Raw genomic sequence first — 23,858 nt, 5'->3', positions numbered from 1 at the left:
CACTTCGACCAGTTGCGTAACAAAAACATTTGGCCCCCCCCTCTGCAAAAATAAAAAATGGGCCCCTAAAATATTGTTTAGGTATAGGTATATAAGTTTAAAAACATTAATCTGATATAGGTAAATAACTTATTTTAATTAAAATTTTGTTAAATGATAAAAAATAACAATATTATTATTTAATATTATATAATTATTCCTTATAAGTTATAATGTATAAATAACTAAATTTTACTGAATTATTTTATTTAAATTTCTGCGATCTTCTAGCATTTTTTTTTTGGGCAAACTTATCAACTAACATATTTATATCTAAACTGCGCATAGATTAACACTAATTTAATTTGAAAAAAGTAATTATTCAATTTTTTTTTACGGGAATTAAATTTACTTTAACCAAAGGCCCCAAATTACCACCCCCCGTAACGTGTGGTCTGCGGACCCTAAGTTACGCCACTGACTTCGACCATGTTATGGTTTTGCGGGTGAAACGATTGATTTGCTCTCTTTGATTGGTCAATTCATGTTATCGAGTATTTTATTAGGTTGCTTTTAGGCTTTAAGTTAAAATATTCCAACTATATTACCACGTTTGTTAATAGTTAATACTCCGCATATATCTAAAACTGTGATCAATATGAAACATAATAATATACCAAGTCCAGGATACGCGTAACTTAGTTATGCAATGGGTGACATCAGAGTCCAACTTATGGGGATGGGAGCTAGACGGGCTGCAGCCCCGAGCCCCCTTGATAATTAAATATTATAGTAGCACTGTGAAATTGTATAATATTATTGCTTTCGTTAGACATTTACATTATGTATATCAGTAAAGATTAATAAACATTTTCATTTGTACTGAAATTATTATAACATTTATAATTATTTACAGATAGTTCATAATTATATTTAAATATTATACAAGTATTAAAAATTAATTGATGTTCAAAAAATAAAAATGTTGTTCACTTATACAATTATGTTATTGTAATATTTACCGTCTTTTTAAAATTATATTTAACAAATATTAATGGCCCTTAAAATTATATTGTCCCGGGACCATATTTCCATAGTTCTGGGCTATGGGTGGTATAATATTTTATTCCAGATCGTCGGTGAGAATATGTGATAGACATTTACACTCCGTATACTCATAAGTTAATAACTGTAAACAACAATACTATAATATTATATTATTATACAAATACAATATATCTATTGGCTATTACCTATAAACAATATACGCATATATAGTAATTAATAAACAGTGTGTCAGTGTGCTGTACGAAAAAATATGTTCACATTAACTATAGGCCATATTATTTTATTATAATTCAGTTCACATAAAAAACAAAAACTGTAGAGACGGGTTAGATTCGCATGGACTGTGGGGATAGGTACACCTATTTTACAATAAAATTATAAAAAAATTGCATACAAATGAAACGACCATGGCCGAAATAATAGTTTTCTGTTCACCAATCGCTGCACAGATTGAGAATCTTAGAGTTTACAGAACTATATGGACGTTGCGTCATTGGTCAAATACTCATATATATATATATATACGGTCATATATTATAAAGACTTTGTCAAGGGAAAAAACTATTGTTAATACAACTACGCCGTTGCAGTTTTCTTCCAAAATTCAATGATAATGGTCGATGACTAATATCTACTCGAATATATTGTTTTAACCATCTTTGCATTATAATTGAATATATTCAAAATTTCAAACTATGTGCACTTTAATCATAGACGCAGCTTATAGAATATATAGAGCAGCCTACTTTTTTACAATCGGTTAAATACATTTTGAATTACCTATTAACGGTATGATACACAGTTATTAGGCCATGTTATTATTACAGTGGCTTTAATAATATAATTAATGATATATTTAAAATTTACAAATGTAATCATATCTCATCCTAACACTTATGACTTATTTATAAATTTTAAAAACATCACAACATATTGAATAAATTCCGATTAAAATTAGTGTTATTTTTAGAGTGTACTTACCTAGTATTCACTATTTTTTACCATCACCCTGTCGACTACATAATCCCTGCAGTCAACAACATTGGACAAAATACACTAATTATACAAATTATATTTTTATTTTTTGTTTCATAACATATTAACAGATAATTTTTTTACAACAATTATAAACCCTATTCTTTGTCTACTGGCCTACTGCAGAGTAATTATGACGAGTTACCTATTTATAGATATTAATTATCAATTTTTTAATGGAAATATTAGTTCAGATCCATTTTATCTACTACTAAATAACGGATTGGTTAGGACGGTAGTCACTGCCGACAAGCCAATCTATCAGCTCAAAATATGTTGCAGAACCTTCTTCGATAAAAGTTTATAGAAGAACTCCTAGTTAGGTTTTAACCAATTCCTGTTTAAGATTTTTTTGTGGGCAATGATTTCCTGAACTGCAGTAAACTACTATTCTGTACCTAAACGAGTGAAACATAAAGAGTGCTCAACACCAAAAATATCTTTTGACTATAATTTGAAGCTACGGAATTAAGATTAAGAATTTTAGTACAAGATTGTCTTTATATAGACACATATAGTATACGTATAATAGATCTTCATTATACATATTCGATAAATCTTAAAAATATTTACTTATAAATTCTTTTTATGAGTACTTAACATTTTAATGACGTTTTATAAACACTGTACAGTATAGTACATCAATCTCCAGAATAGTTTTTCGATTTGGAATGCGTAATAACTAAAAATAGAACATTGCCGGATATTTATCGTTTATCGCTTTACCTATCTTGCTTTACTTTAGCATGAAGGTGAAACGAGTGATCGCACCGCGGATGGATTCACTCGTATATTCTACAGTTTTTCTTTATTTAGAATTGAGAATATATATATTATACGTATATCCCATATAACATTGGTATAATCTGGTGTACAATGTATTTATATATCTATAAATATAACATTTTTAAATACTTAATTTTATCTGAATATTTGTTACATATAAATTTTAGTTATAATTATTAGATATATAATACGACTATACGAGGAAACTTTATAGCTTGAAGAGTTGTAGTTTTTCTTATTAATCCTTTATATTATAAGTTTAAAAATGGCCATTGCCCATAAATCATAATACAAGTCATTGGTCATTATTTCTTAGTATTCAACATAGATCCTGTATAATTCTCGATTTTTATTGACTGATTCGTTCTATAGAATATTTAACTGAATACAATCTTTGCTAATCTATTAGTAATTACTAATTAGTATTTGAACATTTTAAACATTTTATAGTTTATAAAGATTTTATTAGTATCAATAAATTATCAATTATCATATTTAGTCCATGCTTTTACAAATATTATCTTAATTCTATGTATACACATATTCATTTTATTTAATATAGTAATTAGTAATTACTAAAATAAAAATAAAATAAAACTAATTTTGTATTAAAATATTTAATTTTAAAGTTTAATATATTACTGATTAAACTGTCGTCCGTCTGATGTTTGCAATAAATAATCTACTCACGAGTGATACATAGTATACCTAGTAACTACATATATGCCAATAAATTACTTATTGTAGGCTTTTAACAAGTTATTAAAATATTATATGCAATAAGTAGGTCATAATTGATAAATAACAATGTGTAATTAATATCTTATGTTTTGGATAAAAATTTACCAATATTAAATGAATTTTTAATAGGTAGTCGATTTATATTTGATAATGAAATTCTATAAAATGAAGGCACTATCCTACAAGTTAGGCCAAGAATTAAGACTGTATTATGAAAAATACGATAAATTAGTCTTATAGGATAATTAATGGGTATATTATATAATATCGTAAATTTACGTCACTTCTTAGTTCTTAGTGCGTACTACAACGAGAACTATATATTATACATCGATGTCTTTTGTAACTACTATACAACCACCGACAATGGATCCAAGGGCCAAGACCCGATATAAAAAAAATGTATAGTATTTTAGTCGTTATACATTTATACCCATTTACATTCTAAATATTTGATTGAAAATTGAAAAAAAGAAACCAAAAGTATTGTTGTGTATAAATAGGCATAGGTATTATTGTAAATAATATTGGATGACCGACGGCTAATAAAAATCAGGCACCCCATGCAATTGATTAGATGGTTGAGGTATTTATATTGTGTACTAGGCGGTAATTACGAAACACAATATTATGTTTAATAGTAATAATAAAAATGAAAAAAAAAAACAAAACAATTTGGACCGTTACGCGGGTTCAGTCCGCTCGATGTCGCTGCGGTCCCGCCGTTTTCCCCCCGTAGACCGCATTCCGCGAGCACACCGTACGTGCGCACACCTCTCCGCCGCGGACACCGCCGCCGCACGGTCAACCGTCTACCCGACCACCACCGCGCCATCACCACCACCGCGCCGGCACCACCATCACCACTGCCGCCGCCGCGGACCGATCCGCGTACGCGCCGACGACTACTACTACCAAGCACTGGCACGGCAGTGCATTGTTCGCGTCCGTCGGCCGTGGTACCGCGTCGCCCGGTGTGTCGCGCGCGCGATTCTGATCATGTCAAAATAATAATAAATACAATAATTTATCGAAAAGTTTATAATATTATTACGATAACGTCACAATATACTTTTAATACATTTGCCGCACGATAGGTTGCGGCTATGGCGTAAAGTGTATTTTCGTGTACCGTCCGTATCCGCGTGCACAGAGTTCGGCGCGCGCGCGCGCGCCCGCGTATATAATATTATGTACGGCGTACGGCAATAAGTCGCTGCGCGCCGCGCGGGTCGAGATTGCCGCCGGAGTCGTTTCCTCGGCGTTCGTTTGATATTTCGTTGGTTTTCGAGTGCGACGAGCGAACAGGGCGCCGGCCACCCCGCCGCCGCCGGTGGCCAATCAATGCGTGCCGCTGGTGCCGCCGCCGCCGTCGTCGCCTCCTGTCGACGGCCGCAACACAAGGTACCCACGGTATAGTAGAGTATAATAATATGGGTAGCGGCGACATTGGTGATGAGTAATAATCGCGTTTGTCGGCGTTATTATCGACGACGGCGCCGAATCGATTTGCGATGGGACACCACTACGTTTTGATAAATACCGCACGACGACGAACCGCCGCTGCGTTACATCACCCGCGTTGTCGCGTTTTGTGCATGGGGGGGGTCGGGGATCGGATCTCGGGACCGGTGGTGATGACGGTATAGGTGTAGGTCTCGTTTGTCGGTTGCCGCGAAACCGGACGTTCCGCAGCTGCCTGACGCCGCGCGGCCGGTAGCAACCACCGCCGCAGCCGCCGCTGCCGCTGTGGTGTAACTCGAGCGTTCGCGGATGTCTCGCCTCCCGCTCGCGTGCATCGTAGCCGTCATAGTCGTCATAGTCGTCGTCGCCGCCGCCGCCAATGCCGTCGTCGTCGTCCGTCCCCTCTTTTTCCATTCAGTAAACACGCGCGCCTCCGGGAATCGGGGTCAACTCGTTGCCGCGCGTTCAGAATATAATATTATTATAAATTATTATTACTATTATTATTATAGCTGTACGGTATTATTACGATAGTTGTCGTAATGCTCGCGGTAGTAGGCCTACGAATAATAATAATAATAATAAAATATGTAAAAACCTACCTACTTGGAGGTACCGCCGCCGGCGATGACATAATAAAAGCGTCGCGGGTCCGGTGTCGATGGTATTAATTACGTTGTAACATTACGCGCAAGGGCCCTCCTAAGTCGCTGCTGTATAACTGCTACTCATCGGTGTGTATACTCACTCGCCCCCTTTCGTGTTTCGTATTCCATATTTCCACGATTGACGACGTTTCTCGGAACGACAGTCTTCGCGAACACCGCGCTGTTCGTGATGTGGGTGGCGATCTGTACCCGTATAGAGTTGTAGGGTACACCCATCCGGTTCAACAACTGACCTTGGACTGTATTATTGCTCGTGCCGTTACTTAAACATAGTAATATTGTCGTCGGACAACACCTTTACTTCGGCGGCGTACGCGGAAGACTTCAACGTTATCGAATCGTATTTATTGTTTGATTTACGTACTTTCTACCGTGCGCATCTAGTACGTTCTCCCGTGGAAACGATATCCATTTCACTCGTGAATTTTATTCATAAAGGTTTTTATACCTACCTGTGAATCTAGTACAATAGCTAAAATATTTTATTTTTAATCTGAGTAGCTAATTATTTCTTAGTTCACTAAGGGTCGGTCGGTATTTGATGTATGGTATACCCAAATTATTTATAACTGTAAAATAATTTGTTGATTTATAGGCCATTATTAAATTACATTTTGGGTAATATATATGAAGATTGCTTACTTTTAAAATACGATAGATGCGTACAATTTTTTGAAAATCCGAAAATACATATTTATATTAAAATATCAAATAATTACCTATTTATTTTTAACCTATCAGTGTTTAAATTCGGGTTAAAACTTTTGGAGTGTTTATTTCCCAAGATGAGGCCACATTAAATACATTATATTTATCTAATTTTTAAAATATATTCTTAATAATAAAAAACTATTCGTAAATAATATTAAAATTTAATTTTTTTCAGATTTAAAAATTACAATGTAATCGTGTAATACGCCTGTATTGCAAGACATTCAGCATGTCTTCTAGAAAAGGCACAGAAATAAATACCTGCGGCGAGAGTCAAAAATCAACTTCAACTACTTCTAAAACAAAACAAAAAAAAGCTTCTAACGCAAGTGATACTCCTCCTGGACCAATTAATTTGACAAAAAAATCTGTTAAAAAGCCCACTTTATCTCAAAAAACTTTAAAAATTGAACCAAAAAATGTTAAAACGGCCAAAGTTATTAAAAAAAATGAAAAAGAAACTGAAGATTCGGACGAAAAAAAAGATTTGGTAAAAAAATCTACCAAACCAAAGCTAAAAGAAAAATTGTTAACAAAACCCGTGAAAAAGCCTGCAGTTAAAAAAGGAAAAAATTCTAGCTCTGGAAATAGTGAAAAAGTTGACAAGTTATTAAAAACCGAGTTAAAAACTAAAAAACCTGTAAAAAAGTCTGATGATAAAGAAGAAAAGAAATCCAAAGATAAAGTTCAAAAAGATAAGAAGGTTAAAGAAACGAAAAAGAAACCTATTCCAAAACCTACAAAAAAGAGTATAGATGAAGTTGATTCTATCAAATCACGCGCGGAGATTAAGTCAGATAAAAAAGATAAACCAAAAAAAACTAAAGCTATTGCTAAGAATAAGGTAAAAATAAATTCAGCTAAGAAGATAGACGACAATCCGACCATAGAATGTATGGACGTAGTAAAAGACGAAAACCCGGACGATGTTGCTCTATTACAAGTTTTTCAATTAAAAAATGGTCCAGTTTGCGATTTTGATGGGAGTGTTTGTAATACTATAACAATCAGACAAGATAATACTTGTATAAAAATTAAAGAAATATCAGTTAGCCAATTGCCTTACTCGGTAAAAACAGAAGAAAATGAAAAGATAGATATAGCACCTGTAAAAAAAGAATCTAAACATAACACTGAAAACCAAAGTACCGAAAAGCAAAATTCTGATCAACATAAAACTGAAAAACAAAAAGTTGAAAAACTAAAAAATGAAAAACAAAAATCAGAAAAAGAAAAAAAAGAAAAACAGAAAATTGAAAAATCTGTAACAAAACCGGTTAAAGTTGAAAAAAAAAAGAAATTATTAGCAGTAGATAAAATTAAATCAAAAGGAAAAACAAAAGTTGCAGCAAAGACCAAAGTAAAAGGTAGACCTGTGGCCAAGAGACCTAGAGTAGCATCTCTCAATGCCATAGCCAAAGTTCATTGTTTATACGAGAATGAAAGTAAAAGTGCACTGATTGACGCAATGGCAGCCTCTGCAGCTACTACAATAAATGTGGCTTCTAAAAAAGGTAAAAAAAAATCAGATGTGGAAATTCCGGCTAGAAAAGGAAAAAGAACGTCGAAAAGGACAACTCCAGGTTTAAAAAGTGTCGGAAGACATTGGGATATGCATGATACAAGTTCTACTAACAGCTCGTCATCAGGTAACATTTATGAAGTTTATTTAGTTTTAGTACTAAGCGATTGAAAATAATATAAATAAATTTACAATTTGCATAAAAATAAACCAAATAAATTTTGAAATAATAGGAAATAGATGAGTTTAAAGGGTTACACATTAAATATTTTAAACAAAAAATAATGTTTGGTTGTTTTTGTTTGTTTCTATAATTTTATTTATTCACTTCAATATTCCGTTATCAATTAAGTGCTTTTTTTTTATAATATGTATATATTAAATTGATAAAATACATTCGCCAATAATTTTTCTACATTTATTAGTTATGGGCATAGTCTTATATAGTTATATGTATTATATACAATAAATATTAAAAATAATATTTTATTAACTATTTGTAAATATAGATATGTTTAATGTATATTTATTTTTATTATAATTACATTAATCAATTTTATTAGGTTATTATTTTTAATTTTTGTACTTACCTTTGTATTTAAAATATATATATATATATTATTGGTATTCATATTAATAGATGGATAATATACAAAATTCAAATTCAAAACTATATTAATTGCCAATTGGCTAAGTAAATGAGATATTAGAAAGATTTTTGTTCGTTGTTATTTACAAATATCAACTGGGTTTCATTCTATTATTTGATTACTTAAATTAATAAGACTGTGAATTGGATAATTAATAATTAGGTACCATTTAATGAAGTGGTTTACTGCTGTCAAATGTCAATTCACGCTCTTAATTTCACGATTCTCATTGAAGATTTTAAGCGGGTTGTTGAATGTGAGGTTGAATGTATTGGTATCACAATTGTATTTTTTTTATTAATTAATTCATTTTTTTGTGAAGTTATTTTTTACTGTTAAAAAATACTCCAATTTTAAACTTTGAATGTTGTTAGTGACAGAAAATATTAGATTTATTTTGAGAGATAAAAATAAAAATTTTTCAATTCTTGCAAAGAAGTTTCGATAATCTATTTAATTTTTTTAATGTAATTTAAAAATGAATAATCGTAAAGTGATTTAAACGTGAAACTTTCAACATATATAGTGGTTTTTTTTTTTGCTATTATACATATGAAAATTATGACTAATTTAATTTACCTATGTATTATTAAAATTGTTTATATACAATTTTGAACGTTTTATTCAATATCTTCACTTATTTTTCTTTTAATAATTAAAACAATCATAATTACAACATAATTGTTTGTTTATAAGCAATGATTAGTAAACTATTCAAAATGCTTTATGTACTAATTTTTTATACCTAAGATTTGAATAATCTACAAGCCCAATACAAGGCTCCTCATGAGTTTCATTTATAAAAATTTAAAAAAAAAATTTAGTTTGGTCACATTCATTTTTTTAATAAAGGATTTTATTCAATTTTCAGGTATTTAAAATACAATGTAAAAAGAAAAATGTTTAGATAGATTTGATAGTTTTTTCTCACGTAATAATTTTCAAAAATATCTAAAAACTAAAAAAATACTTTTTAAAATTACTAATTTTGTTTCTAAAAATTTGAGTTTTTATTTAGGTAACAATAGTATCGATACATCAGGTCGAAATGTTGTTCACAGAAATAAAAGAAATGAATATAATTGTAAAATAACTAGCTCCCTGTCTCTTTTCAAAGTCTAAAAATATAAATTGATTAAATATTGTAATCTTTACTATAAAGTATATTAATTTTAAAATATTTTAAATACTAATAGTGAGGTTTATTAAATGCACTTTTACAGGTATAGATGATGCAAAATATGAACCACCGAAATCTGCTAAACGTACGAAAAAACAACCAAAAGTTTCAGAGCCTGAAAGTACAGACGAAGAGGAAGAACCTGAAAGGTCTTCCAAAGAAGTCACTTCACCAACAGGTGGTTCTAAGCGAAAAAGACGTAATGCAGATACTGTTACTATGGATCTTAAAGATATGGTTGTAAAAAAACGCATGGCAAGTTTAAATGCATCCGCTATATTAGCAGCCAGCTATTCGACAGAGAAAAAATCACCTCCAAAAGTACAAGATTGTTCAAAGAAATCTACCACTAGTTCTGAAATATCTTCTGAAAGATCCGAGCCAGAAGATGATGCGGAAGATGAAGATTCCGACGGGCATAGAACGTCCACAGTCCGTACAGCTCTTCAGCCAACACCTTTGCCACCCATTGTACCTCCACCAACGTCACAACTTGCTGTTATCGTTAACCAGGACACAGACGTTACAATCACTACTGGTGTGTACGTTAATAGTACTACTCGATCTACGAGGCATGAGGAATTTTGTACCATATCTGGGCTTCAATACCGGATATCTAGTACTAGCCATACGCAAACTGAAGCAACAGCTGTGGCCACGGAAACTCTACTTCATGCTGATCACGTGAGTATATTCAACATATTTTGTATTTTATATGAACAATTATACACAAATTTTATACTAAATACTAAATAGATACCTATTATGAATTATTATTTTTTGAAACATGAATACAATTAGTTATGTATTAATTGTTATAATTACGAAGATATAACGTATAAATATAGTTATTTAACTTTTATAATAATTCGAAACGGCTTTAATACATGTGTTTCAATGACAACCACTGGGATTTAATTTGTCGTTTGTGTTTATTTATAATATATATGATATTTGTGTGATAAATTTCACTCATTTTCGTTTATAGCGTTTCAAAACAATGATAAAATACTTCAAGGGGACAAAGAAAATAATTCGTTTTTTTGCTTTATGTTTTTGTTTGTCTATTTCCTCGTCCGCCCACTTGTCTCGTTACACACATTCACTATTTGCCAAACGACAACATCCGGCTTATAATATTGTCCCATTGTTGTCATTAGCTTTCCCTCGCAGAGCTTTTTATTTATCACTTTTTACAAAGCAATTTAAAAATTAAAAAAAAAACAAAATGTTTCTATTAATCGACAGTTAGATACAATCCTCCCTGTAGAATTTTGTGCTGAGTATAGATATATAATGTATTTTTTTATATAAAACTTAACTTTAGTGCTTTACATTTTAACTAGAATGATCAATTTGCTTTCTTAATACCTTGACGTGGTTTAAAATTTAAATTAAATTTGTTGCGCACGTTTGAATAATTAAAATGATTTGTGAAGTAATTGAAGTCGTAATTAATAATTAAAATTATATTAAAAAAAAATATTGAGATATTTTTATTTCTTAAATTTTTTTCAAGATTTTCGTTTTTTAATATTGTCAATTGGTTTTCTTTAATTGTTGAATTTTTGTTATAAATACGTTGTGTATCTAGATTACTTTGTTATATGCCTGTAAAAGTTAGGTTTATAATGTTAAAAGTAATATAGTATTATAATTATTATTGTTTAAGAACGATACTTAAAAGTGTTTTTAATGTTTCTAAGCATACATTGATTTGTTGTTTAAGCATTCCGTTTGTTTGTTATTAATTAAAAACTCCTACTTCCAAGTTCATTATGTGTTCTAAAAGCTTACTCAACGTAATCACTGCTAGTAACTTTTCGAGGGTTGAAATTAATCGTTATTATACTGAATAACTTGTAAATCATAATTGTATTAAAATTTAATTTTAAATATTAGCACGATTTCTAAACAATTTACGTTTCTCTAATTAAATTATACATTTTTTGGTTGATTTCCTTTATTAATTAAGTATATTGAACTAATCAAAGGAATCAGTAAAATATTTATTTTTAACCATTTGTAATGTATTATGTACCTATAAGAGTATTTAAGGCGTTAATTATAAATGATACTGCCTATACTACTGTATGCGCATTTATCTTTTATGTATTTATACAATTCGTAAACTGTTATTATTATTAATATTAAAGTATTGGATTTTAATAAAAATAATTTTTAATATTATTTAATTTCTCAACGAGTAATTATAAAACTGACTATTTTAAATGACATTAATGAATAATAAACCTTAATAAATAAATAACAGATCAAAATAGTCTAATAAGTAAAATATATTTTTATTTAGTTTTAGTAATAGCTTAATAAAAAATGTGTTTAATATGATTTTTTAATCTCTTCATAGTACGACAGTAATGTCTGTTGAAGAATTATATTAAACTGAACTGCAGGAGAATTTTTATTTTTTTTATAAAATCAATTTTTATAGTTTTATAAAAGTAGTTCACTTTATTTATTAGAATCTTATAATATATCTACGTGTATTCATTTCTTATTACGTCGAAATTAAACCTAATCTAACCTTACCTAACCTTTAATCATTTAAACTTATTTTATATTTCGAATCAAATACATAACCTACTGATTTTTGTGTAATGTGTTTTCAACTGTCATTATTATTAAATTAATTATTCTCGATAATTAAATAGGTAATTATTATAGCCCATGGTCAATCATCAAAAAATAATGCTGAGTAGATACTTAAAAAAAAATAGGGATTTTTAAAGTGTACTATGGATGTATAAATATATTTATTTACTATATTTGAAGTATTTCAACATAATATTAATTGTTATTATGAGTTTGGTAGTTTTTGTAGTATATGTATTGAATATAACTCTGAATATAATATGAATAACATATGCCTTATTTGTGTTAAATATTCTAATGAGGTATAGTTTTTTAATATATTTCATGTACCAAATTTTGCTCTCAATATTTCTAATGTTTTTGCAATATTGATGTAAATGTTTATGGTTGTTTTGCGAAGCCGTCTCATACACACATGTCTTTATAAATAGTTAAAGGCGCCCTTTTGGCGCACCTTGGTTTTGTTTGTTAAAAACCACCTGCGGCAGGATAGTAAAGTCGAAATCGGTTAGCATTGGTTAAGCACTGTTATAAATTATCCCTTTTAGTAAAGAAGAAGAGGAAAACATAAAAAGGGTTAAATTATGTTTACAAACTAATTACTCGTATAGTTTATCAAATATACGAAAGATCGTTAGACATTATTTTATTGAAAATACAGATGTTTTCTTGTTTATTAAATATATAAGAAGTTGTATACAAAGACATTTTTTTTAAACATTCTCTAATAATCAAAAGTGAAAAAATTAAGAAAATTGATTTTTTTATCGTTTTACGTGGTAATATAGGTACCTATATTAGTAATCATAACGGTTATACTATACTGTATAATATATTATATGAATATATTCTATATTATATTTACATTCAAACGTATTTCTAAAAACTAGAAACAAATAAGAACCACTACAGCTTTGTGGAAAAATTATCTTTGACTAACGTTTTACTAATTGAAATGTTCAAACTTTGTGAGTTGTGACTTCTTGCGGGTGTATTGTCTCGTGAATTTGTCTTTAAGTTTATAGTTTCTATAAGACATTATGGACGAAATGGATACTCGGCGAAGTTTGTTTGTGTTTAAAAAGAAAGTTCTAAGTAAAATTTCGTTCTTGGAGTGTTAAAAAATTAAAAATATTTATTATATATTGTATACAAGCATTTACAATTGTGAAACAAATATGTACGATATAAATAGTGTAATTGCTTTTTAATGTAATTACCTACCTAATTGCCCAGGAATGGACCAAAAGTCAAAAAACGATTATAATAGACACATAAAGAATAAATAAGTTATAATTATTATTGTTACACATAACGTTATGTCTATTATTATTGAAAAAATAAGCCTTTTAATATTTGTGTCAAAGTTTAAAGTTTGGAATTATTTTCACCACTTACCATAATCGGAGGGATTCTCTCGTTCTTCTCGACATTTTTCACATATTATGTATTTGTTTCACATAATATAAAAATATAAATACATATTATTATTATTATAATTATAATTAATTAAATAATATTAAATCGTATTTATTTATAATATGTTAAAGTTTTAATTGAGTTTAAATAATATTTATTAATTTTCCTATCATGTTTATTAAAAAACCAGAGCTGTTGTTCTAATTTTAAAATATGATTAAAAGTTTATCGTTTATATAAAGAATATTTATTTATTTACAGTACTATCATTATTATTTTTTACATTTAAAAATAATATGTCAGAGTCCTAAGAATAATAATTTAAAAAGCCTATTACTAATAAATAATTAATAAACTAAAATATAAGTTGTACACAGATGTATTTTATATTATAAACGTAGAACGATCTTTGTACACTTTTTGACCTTTTTATGGGTTTAATAATTCATTTTTTTTTATTATAATTACTGTTTTCAATAATTTGTTAATAGTTTCGTATTTTAAGTTTATTTTGGTATATTATTTATTCTATCTAGCTTTTTGAGAAAATTACGATTTACCTCAATTTATATCTTTTTACTTTATTAAGTTTAGATGTAATGCAATATTTTTATGATTTAGTGTTATAATAATAAATTCTAGAAAATAGTAGCACGTAAAAATGGCTAAGAAACACTAAAATATGATTATTTGGTTGTTTTTAATTTTGATTAGAATTAGAATGTTGTTTAAAATACTTAAAATAACTTCTTTTGTATCGACATTTTCTTAATTTAATTTAACTTATATTTTATACGGTTATTTTTACACTGAATAAAGACGTTGAACAATTGAATCAGTACTGCTGTGGACCTACATCTGAGCTTCACACAGAATATTACACTAATATTATAAGAAATTAGGTATTTGATTTTATTGTTATGATTAGTCATATATGTAGTGTTATCCCCAATGTTACTGACGTCGTAGGAACCCTTAGACCATATTGTCGTATATTGGGCATTACCGCGTTTACGGATATATACGTACTACAGTGACTCGGGTCGATGTGGTTGTCCGGGGAAGGTCGATGACCTTTTTTAACATTACACTGGTGTCGTAGTCGTGTAGCTTACCGAGGCATCCTGTGGTTGTGCATACAAAAATTGTTTTCGGATATCCGTTTTTCTCGCGAAATCAAAATCGAATCCTAAACATTCAAATGGCGTGTACCTTATGAATTGTTTTCTAAATCTCTTCACGTAAAATAAAGATGAATATTTCGTGTTTTTTTTTTACTCGAATTAATAATGACTTACACACCAAGGATTTTAATTTACACTGTGTGTACATAAATGTTTATTTTACAGTTTTGATTAATAACAACATCGTCGAGTAATTGACGTTTAATTCGTTGGAACAGGGGCACCTACTTCCCCTCCTCTGTGTCAACTAATAGGAACTGATTATCATAAACTAATTAACATGTTTGATTGCACACGCGTGCAAGTGTGTGTGCTCGTGTGTAGATACATGTGCCGCGACTGGTTTATGGTCTTCGGTTTGAATTAATACATACAATGCGAAACGGGTCTTATAGCAGATTAAATGTAGCTAATATACCAATAGTAGTTTTTAAAAACCATAAACAATTGAAATTGAAAAAGGATTTAAATAATATTTTAAATTAACACGATAATGTATAATGATCTTAACAAACTTCTTAATGAATTCTAATTTTTATTTTAAATTAGTTTTTTAACTAATTAGGTTGTAGTATTAATAGTGGGTTGTGATTTAATGACATATTAATTAATAAGCACTTAATACTAATTTAAATAAAAATTATCTATTTAAAAATTCCGAACATTAATAAAAAAGCCCCTTATAAAATACCTATATTTTATATTTTAATAAATTTGAATTAAAACAAAAAATTAATTGTTATAATCCTTAGAGCATTTTACAAGAAATATTGGGTTTACACAATGTTAAAAAAATGTAATTATTTTTATTTTTGGAGTATAATTAAATTGAATGTAACATATTTGTGGAAAAACATAAGTTATGTTTTGCAGACAATCATTTTGGAAAATAATAAATATTATTTGTCTACTCTTCAAATTCTAATCTGGACCAGTCATACTCAACCTTTGTCACATGAAATATTTTAAATTATTGTATGTGCCGTAAGTCGAAAATAACAGAAAAGGGTGAATTGAAAAAAAATATTTAAATACATTTATATAATGTTATAGTTTATAATATTATAACATTTGATAATTTATCATAAAAGAATTAAATATTTATTTTAAATTAACGTGATTTTTGATATTGAGATATTTCTATTGAAAAGTACATTTTTGCATCAATTAATTGAGTTCTTTTTGGGCCACATAAAACAATTCGTGGGCTGCAGGTTGAGTAAGACTGGTCTAGACTGTAGTTCATTCAAACTTTTAGAGCATTGATTTTTATCAAAAAGCTGGATTATTGTAGACAAGAAAAAAACATTTTTATTTTGGTTAAGAGTTTTAAAATCTTTATATTATGTACATTTTTGTAAAGTATCATCAAGTTTTATAATTTTATGTTTTTTTCATGCAAACATGCAATATTGATTAATTTGTTGGTTCTTCTGAATAAAAGTATTGAATTTTATTAGTGAACTGTGTTTTTCTTCAAGTATATTAAATTATGCATAAAATATCTATACCAAATAAATAATCGTTAAATAATAATATATGACTGCGTAATTACACTTCATAATATTACAATGTGTTATTTTTGTGCTCGGAATGTAGTAATTACAAGAATTGCATTTTAAGTGCACTTAACTGTTGAAGAGATTTGTTGGTTGTTATACTGGAAAACCAGTCACATATATTATATTTTAATACAATTTGTAGCTTTAGCGCTTTACTCTGTAATACAAATCCAAATAGTTGATCTTAATTTAAAAAAACCACAATTTGCATATGAGATTACTTGTATCATTATGAATTAATAAATTACTATCTATATTTTACATGCGTTTTTTCGTTAAAAATATTACATAATAATTTTAATTTCTTTTGAATTAATTTTATTTACAATAAATATGTAAGTGGTTAAAGAGCACTAATTAAATAATTAAATTGATACTGTGTGTCAGCTCTCAGCTAATAACATACTTATATATTATTATAGCCTATTCTTTGAAGATTTATCAGAATTAATGAACTATTAATTTTTAATTACATTTCTTTTTGGTAACATAAATTGTGTATGTTCTTGGTATTGTGAAAATTGTATGCTTAATCTATTCATCTTTTGTTTGCTGAATACATTGTTTACGGTTAGTTACATTCAAAGTGGCTTGTAAAATATTTGAAAATTCTTGGATTTTAAATATGTATGCATAAAAGGTAACACATAATACAGAATCTATATTATAGATTTTATTCTTCTTGCGCTTTCTTTAAAAAATTCCCACGTTAATTATTTTAAACTGTAGTATTATTCATTTATTTTTATATCTAAAATTCTGATTTTTTAATTAAATTTATTTAAAATAAATCCTTAGTAAATTTGATTAGAAATAAATGTTTTCATACATTTCTAACTGTAAACAAATACATTTGTTTTATAAAAATTTGTGGTATGACCATAATACAACTTGATTTATTATTTTATCAGCGATTATAAAATTCAACTATAGGAACATTTAGGATTTCTATACTTACTATTATTTGTATTTAAATAAAGTATAATTATTGTATACATACCATATAAAATAATGTTTAAGAATAATACTGTAACATTTTTATATTTAATTGAAAATTTTCATCGTGTACGATTATTTTGACTTTACATGTCACTTTGAATGTCATTATTATAGTCTTTTTTATATAATAATAATATATAAAACCTTTGAATAGTTCTTTTTATAGCTTTTTAATAGTACTTAATAAGTATCAATAAATCAGTAAAATATCAGACGAATGTTTTCAAGGTTTACCGAGTGTTCATAAAACAAGCTTGGTCTTCATAAATTTGGTCACAATTTTAAATAAAACATATTTTTATTATTTTTTTATTTTATTACTGTTTAAAAAAATGTTTAACATATTCTAATATTCTTATAGGCATAGAAGTATTATTTTATTAGGTATTATTGATTTTATCAAACTTTTTTTGAGTGGAAAATGTGTACATTACTAGTTTTATTGTAAATTACGTATCATAATAGGTGTAGGTGTATATGTAGGTCACCTACATATTACTTAATTTTTTACTTTTTTTACAAAAATTCGAATGGGAAAGTTTTATCATCCAATTCATAACCTATCATTTAAATAAGATATTTAGCATATATGTTACCCATAATTCGGAAAACAAACATGACAGATTTAATGAAGTTAGTAACATTATTGTTATTAAATACGTGAACTCTGAAATGCATAATAAATTTAGATATATAAATTGAATGAAATCGACAAGACCCTTCTTAAAAAAAAGTTTATTACAAAGAAAATTTAAAGTGATAGTATGTATACAGTGTGCAAGTGTGCTATATTCACTAATTCCCATTAAACTTATTTTGATATGTAATGTAAAATATGATGAATAGTGAATGTGTAAATGTTATTTTTAATAATAATGTAAACATATACATATACGTACATTAGAACGGCGTAAAAAGGTTCGTGATATAACATCATATAGAGCTAAACATAATTTTAAATCCCTTGGATTTCAAAATTTATAATCAATTTAAAAATGATTTTCTAAATCATATTTTCAGGGTGCTTTGATTTTTAAAAAGGCGACAATTTATATATAAAAAAAAATGTGATATTGAATTGTCAGCCGTTTATCAGGGATTTGGTATTTAATGTTAATATTGTGGAATCGTTAACCCTTATCAGTAGGTTTGCCATTATTCCCAGTTTGACTGGGACAGTTCCGGTTTTAAAGGCATGTCCTAGAGTCTAGACCCTAGGTCCTGATAAGTTATCATTTTTTTTAATAATGTGCACAACGCTTTTGGAAGACCGTGACGCCAAACACGTATTTTTTTTAAACTTATAATTTGTACTTATAAATTATAAGTTATAATTAAAAGGAAATTTAGAAAATATTTAAGTTATTCATTCATGAATTCGGTGTAATTCATATAATTTACATATTATTATATATGATATGATTAATTTCAGTTTGTAATATTCATAAATAAATAAATTAAACTATATGAATAATAGCTAAACCTAACTTACATAAACGTATATTAAATAGGTACGTTTTGAATTTCTTAGGATTTACGAAAATAGTTTAAAAATAGTGTTTCTCTGTGTACAGTGTGGACAATTGTTCATTAAAGTCTAAATACAAATACCCTTATTGGGTTCACTTAAACTTAAAAAAAAACTTATCAAACATTGAATTTAAATACACTGGAACATTATGTAAAATAATTTGTTTTTGACTAATGGCCTTTGCTGCTGAGTTGTTAATAAGATCAATAAAAAAAAATATATTTTTGAATATTATTCGATGTAATTATCAAACGTATTAATACTGTACACTGTTATAAAAATAATCATTTATTATAAATTAGTAAATAAATTATAAAATAATAATTAACAAGGAAAATGTTCTTAATTTTAAACTTATATTTAATTTTTTTAGGCGAGTGTATTTATGAATTATGAATTTGCTTTAGTATATTTTGTTGAGTGAAGTGTTATGTTAGGTGAGAGTTTTGCTTTTTGTAGTGATTTTTTAATTATCGTCTCAAAATTATTTAGTTTTATGCGTTGATTGATAGGGCTGAGTTGCGTGAAAAATTTAAAGCATAAGACGGATACAAACGTTGGCGATGTTTCTTTACAAATTATGCCGAGTCTTCAGCATATATATTATATATATATATATATCATATATTTTTTTAAACTTTTTTTTATTTTTGTAACACTGAGTAGAGGGGATTACAATTTATACTCCCGTAATTTTATATAGCTTAACTAAGTATTACAGTCTATAACACAGATATAATTTAGTAAGTAATAAAAATACGATCATGTTTAATGTAACAATATAATTGGTGCCATTTTCATTCAAGACAGATTGACCTGTTGCATCGTTTTTGTCTCAAAATTATAATTATTTAAATATTATATAATTACTATTTAAAATATAGACCTTTAATGCTTACTTTTTTATGTATCAGATAATTTTTTTAACTGTGTACTTTTAATTTTTATACAGTTATTATTTTTAAGATAACCGAAATTATATTAAGGGAATCCAACTGTATTATATTTAACACAGTTTTAGCAACTAATTACTTTATAAATTATAATAAGTTATAACATTTGTTATTACTTATTAGCGATTTCTTGTAGTAAATTAAATATATTTTGTCTTGACCTAGTATTGTTGATTAATAAATTGTAAATAATGACGTATACTAATTAGCATTTTTAATAAATACTTCAACGCTGTTCTCAAGGGGTGTCCCGAGAATCCCATGTTTATAAATTTAACGATTTTGTTGCTAGTTTTTATTTATGGTTAGTACTTACAATTAGTAAATGCATCAAAAGCACTTCATTATCACTTTGGGTCTAATAATCACATAATTAAATTTCTGTTTCATCATATAAATTATTATATTAAGGAGGTCAAGGTTATTATTTTTTGCGAAATTTGATTTCTTAGTGTTCATTATACTACGAATAATAATATTGTTGATGTTTGCTGACAATATAACTATAGCATAAGAAAATATGATTTTAAAATATTTGTTGCTTTACCTTTAAATAAGTATGGCATTGTGTTGAAAAAAGAACTATTTTTTATATATTCAGATTATTTAGCTATTAAAGTTATCCGTAGCCTATTATAGATATTTTATACACATTTTTTCAACGTAAAGTTTACTAATATTTATATTATCTGATATCTCTACATAGCAATTTTCATTTAATGTTTGATCTACACTGATTCGCGCATTAAAATGGTTTTTTTTATTGTATTGTTATTAATACATGATTGTTTTATTTTTAAAGTGAATGTTTGTTATATTCAAAAGACCACATAATATGTTTATTAACTCTTATTGAATTTCAGATATTATTACCGCCTGCACCACTTCATTAAAATATACACCGCAATTGGTTAAACATTAGTCGTTTGGTAGCTTTCGTTTTTAATTAAAACAATCCGATTACGGCGATTTATGTATACGATTTTATTTGTTGTTACAACATATATATATATTGAATTCTCTTTGATAATTATGGAAGAATCATTAAAATAGTTATTTTATAAAATTAATATTTATATATTTATGATATGAATTATGGTGGGTTTATTTTACTTTATTACATATAACATTACAATTGATTATAATATATTTATAATTTATGATATTATTTATTCTACTTGTATATTAAGTTTTTTTTCAATTTATATACTTATTCTATCCTATGCTATTCCAAATGAAATGAGAAGTTAACACTTTCAACTCGAACGTTGGTAACGTTATTTTATAACGTCACAGTTTATTTTCTGTTTAGCCGGAAAATGAAATAATTTGACGTAATTATATGTATATTTTATATTAAATAGAGGAAATTAAATATATATGCCGTTTTTGCTTTTAAATACGTCTTAATGTATTATTTTAGGCAGTTATACACTTGACTTATTACACTAATTAGTTCATTATTATTGTTTAAAATGTTGACAAATAATATTGTATACTAATAAAGTAATAACACTCAAATTGTTAAAAATAATTATTAGAACAATATATAGGTGTGTACGGTGTACCTACCTACTGGTAGATGTATAGTTTAACATGAAATTTGTTTTTATTTTATTATATAGAAAGCAAGTTAAAGATATTTTTCTTTGAGATATGATAGATAGTATGTATGAGTACATAATAAAAAAAATAAACCTACCTAACTATAAAATAATACACTTAGTGTCTTACTTATATACATTTTGAAAGTCTGGATGTTTTATAACTCGTTAAATGGAGATACATAAAAACTTTTTTGGCTGCTGTGCGAGTTGTGCATTTTTTATTAACTACTTTATTAAATAAATATACAGTATTCACTGCAAAAATATATTAATTTAAATTTAAAAACTATATAAAGATATAGAAGTATAGTAAATATGATACAGATATTTATTTATTTTTAATAAAGTTTATAAAATGTTAAAAATTTAGTAACTAAAAATTACTTCAAATAACCATAATTTTATTTACTAAATTATAATTTTAAGAGTTTTTTTCTCCATTCGTTAATGAATAATTGGTTTTGTTTATTTTCAAATCACAATTTTGTACCTGCAGATTATTTACCTATTTATTTTATTGCAAAATATTTAAAAAGGGGAAGTAGGTAAACATTCTGCTGTACAGTATATACTGTAGATGTTGAATGTACCTCGTCATTGAGTAAGTTACTAGTGCAGTAATGTATGCGTTTTATTTGAATTCAATGATGCATCATTGCATACGATTCTAAGCGAAGATGGTTTGTCAGTCTGAATTATTAAGTATCTATGTTATATAATATATATATGTTGATATTAAAGTAATTTATTTTACCATTAGTAATATGGCAGGTTAAATTAATTTGTACCAAATACATTACCTATATTTAAAAGTGCCAACTTAATTTATTAATTCCAGTAATAACAGTTTATGAATCTTGTATTAAATTTTTAAATCTCAGGTGTGAATATTCAAAATTGTATTAATAAAATCATTACATTTACTGTTCAGAATTTAAATATATTTGGATTTTCAATTACAATTTGACATTTATTTACTATTACTATAGTGTAACTTTTAGTGTTTGTCTCTCAATTATGTATAATTTTTCTATTTTGATAAAATTAATGAATTTTGTTAATGGTTATAATTTATATTTAGACTTCAAATAATGAATAAAACTGTATTCGTATTAGTACCTACCTAGTACCAACATTTTGCTTCATATTAATTTATTGTTTTAGTTATTTGACAATTTAAAAACCATTAAATTAAAGTTAACTGATCTTGTAAAATTATAGAATTTTATCTTAAATTATTTCAACTGCGTTAATATTTTATGAATTACAATTTAAATGATATATTGTATTTGTGAATATTCTTACGATTATAGATTCTGTTATGTGCTTGTTTATCTTTCATACTGAATTTAAATTATCGCCATTGATATTTTAAAACGCAGCCATTTTTTAAACGAAATCCGATTTGGCGCACAAAATTTATTATTACTTATTACCATTAATATCATAATACGAGTATATATTATATTGGAAGTTTTGGCGTAGAGCACTAATCTAGTGCATTAAAATATCAGTCAAAACCTTACTTACGCACTTATAGGTTTCGACAGAAAATTAAACAGAAGGGGAACTTTTAGACACGCGAGTACGTATATACGTATAAAACGCAACAAATTAATTGGTTTGGAATTTTGAAAGGGTTAGGTTACACATTTTCGTGGTTTTGCGTAAAAATGTACTATATATAATATTGTTTAGGGTCGTGTCTTTTTTCGCCACACTGCAGCCGACTCAGCTGACTGGGATCGCTTGTTCTATAAACGTTTACATATTACGACATGTATGTACATACGAAATCGATAATATATGGGTATTTGGTAATAGGTGTACCATTTGATTCCTACCCTCTATATTTACGTGTGTGTGTGTTTATGTCTGTGTAATATAGTGAACACATTTCATTATACGACCAACCACTGGTCATTCGACCTCATTGACGTTTATACCTATCCGCCGATAACTTTGGCTTAAAGACGACAGAAAATCGATTTGCGCGGCATAAGGCACTCGCCGAAAGGATCGGACGAATGAGGGGGTTCAGGGCCGGGAATGAAAATAGGGAGAAACGACGTGTGCCGCTATTTCCCGAGAATATAGTTATAGTAAAACGTTTTAAGGAGTACGCCATTGTTTTCGTTTACTTTTGTCTTTCAATTTGTTTAGTGACGTTAAGACATCGATTTCGT

General features: G+C 27.7%; 1 protein-coding gene across 2 annotated transcripts in view; it reads left to right on the top strand.

The window, feature by feature from the left end:
- Positions 1–4,539: 4,539 nt before the first annotated feature.
- The window catches only part of LOC132923491 (uncharacterized), a 118,994-nt gene continuing 99,675 nt past the window's right edge, over positions 4,540–23,858 (top strand). The window contains exons 1-3 of one of the 2 annotated variants that reach the window (XM_060987526.1): positions 4,540–5,013; positions 6,628–8,101; positions 9,848–10,488. In XM_060987526.1, coding sequence (XP_060843509.1) covers positions 6,682–8,101; positions 9,848–10,488 — 2,061 coding nt within the window. In that variant the 5' untranslated portion in view covers positions 4,540–5,013; positions 6,628–6,681. Of the gene's footprint in view, positions 5,023–6,627; positions 8,102–9,847; positions 10,489–23,858 lie in introns of both variants that reach the window. The other variant, XM_060987527.1, reaches the window with a different exon arrangement.

This window comes from Rhopalosiphum padi, chromosome 2 (genome assembly GCF_020882245.1).
Source record: "Rhopalosiphum padi isolate XX-2018 chromosome 2, ASM2088224v1, whole genome shotgun sequence".
Classification (NCBI taxonomy): Eukaryota; Metazoa; Arthropoda; class Insecta; order Hemiptera; family Aphididae; genus Rhopalosiphum; species Rhopalosiphum padi.
The sequence above is the reverse complement of the archived record's forward strand: the minus strand, read 5'-3'. Positions and strand labels throughout refer to the sequence as shown.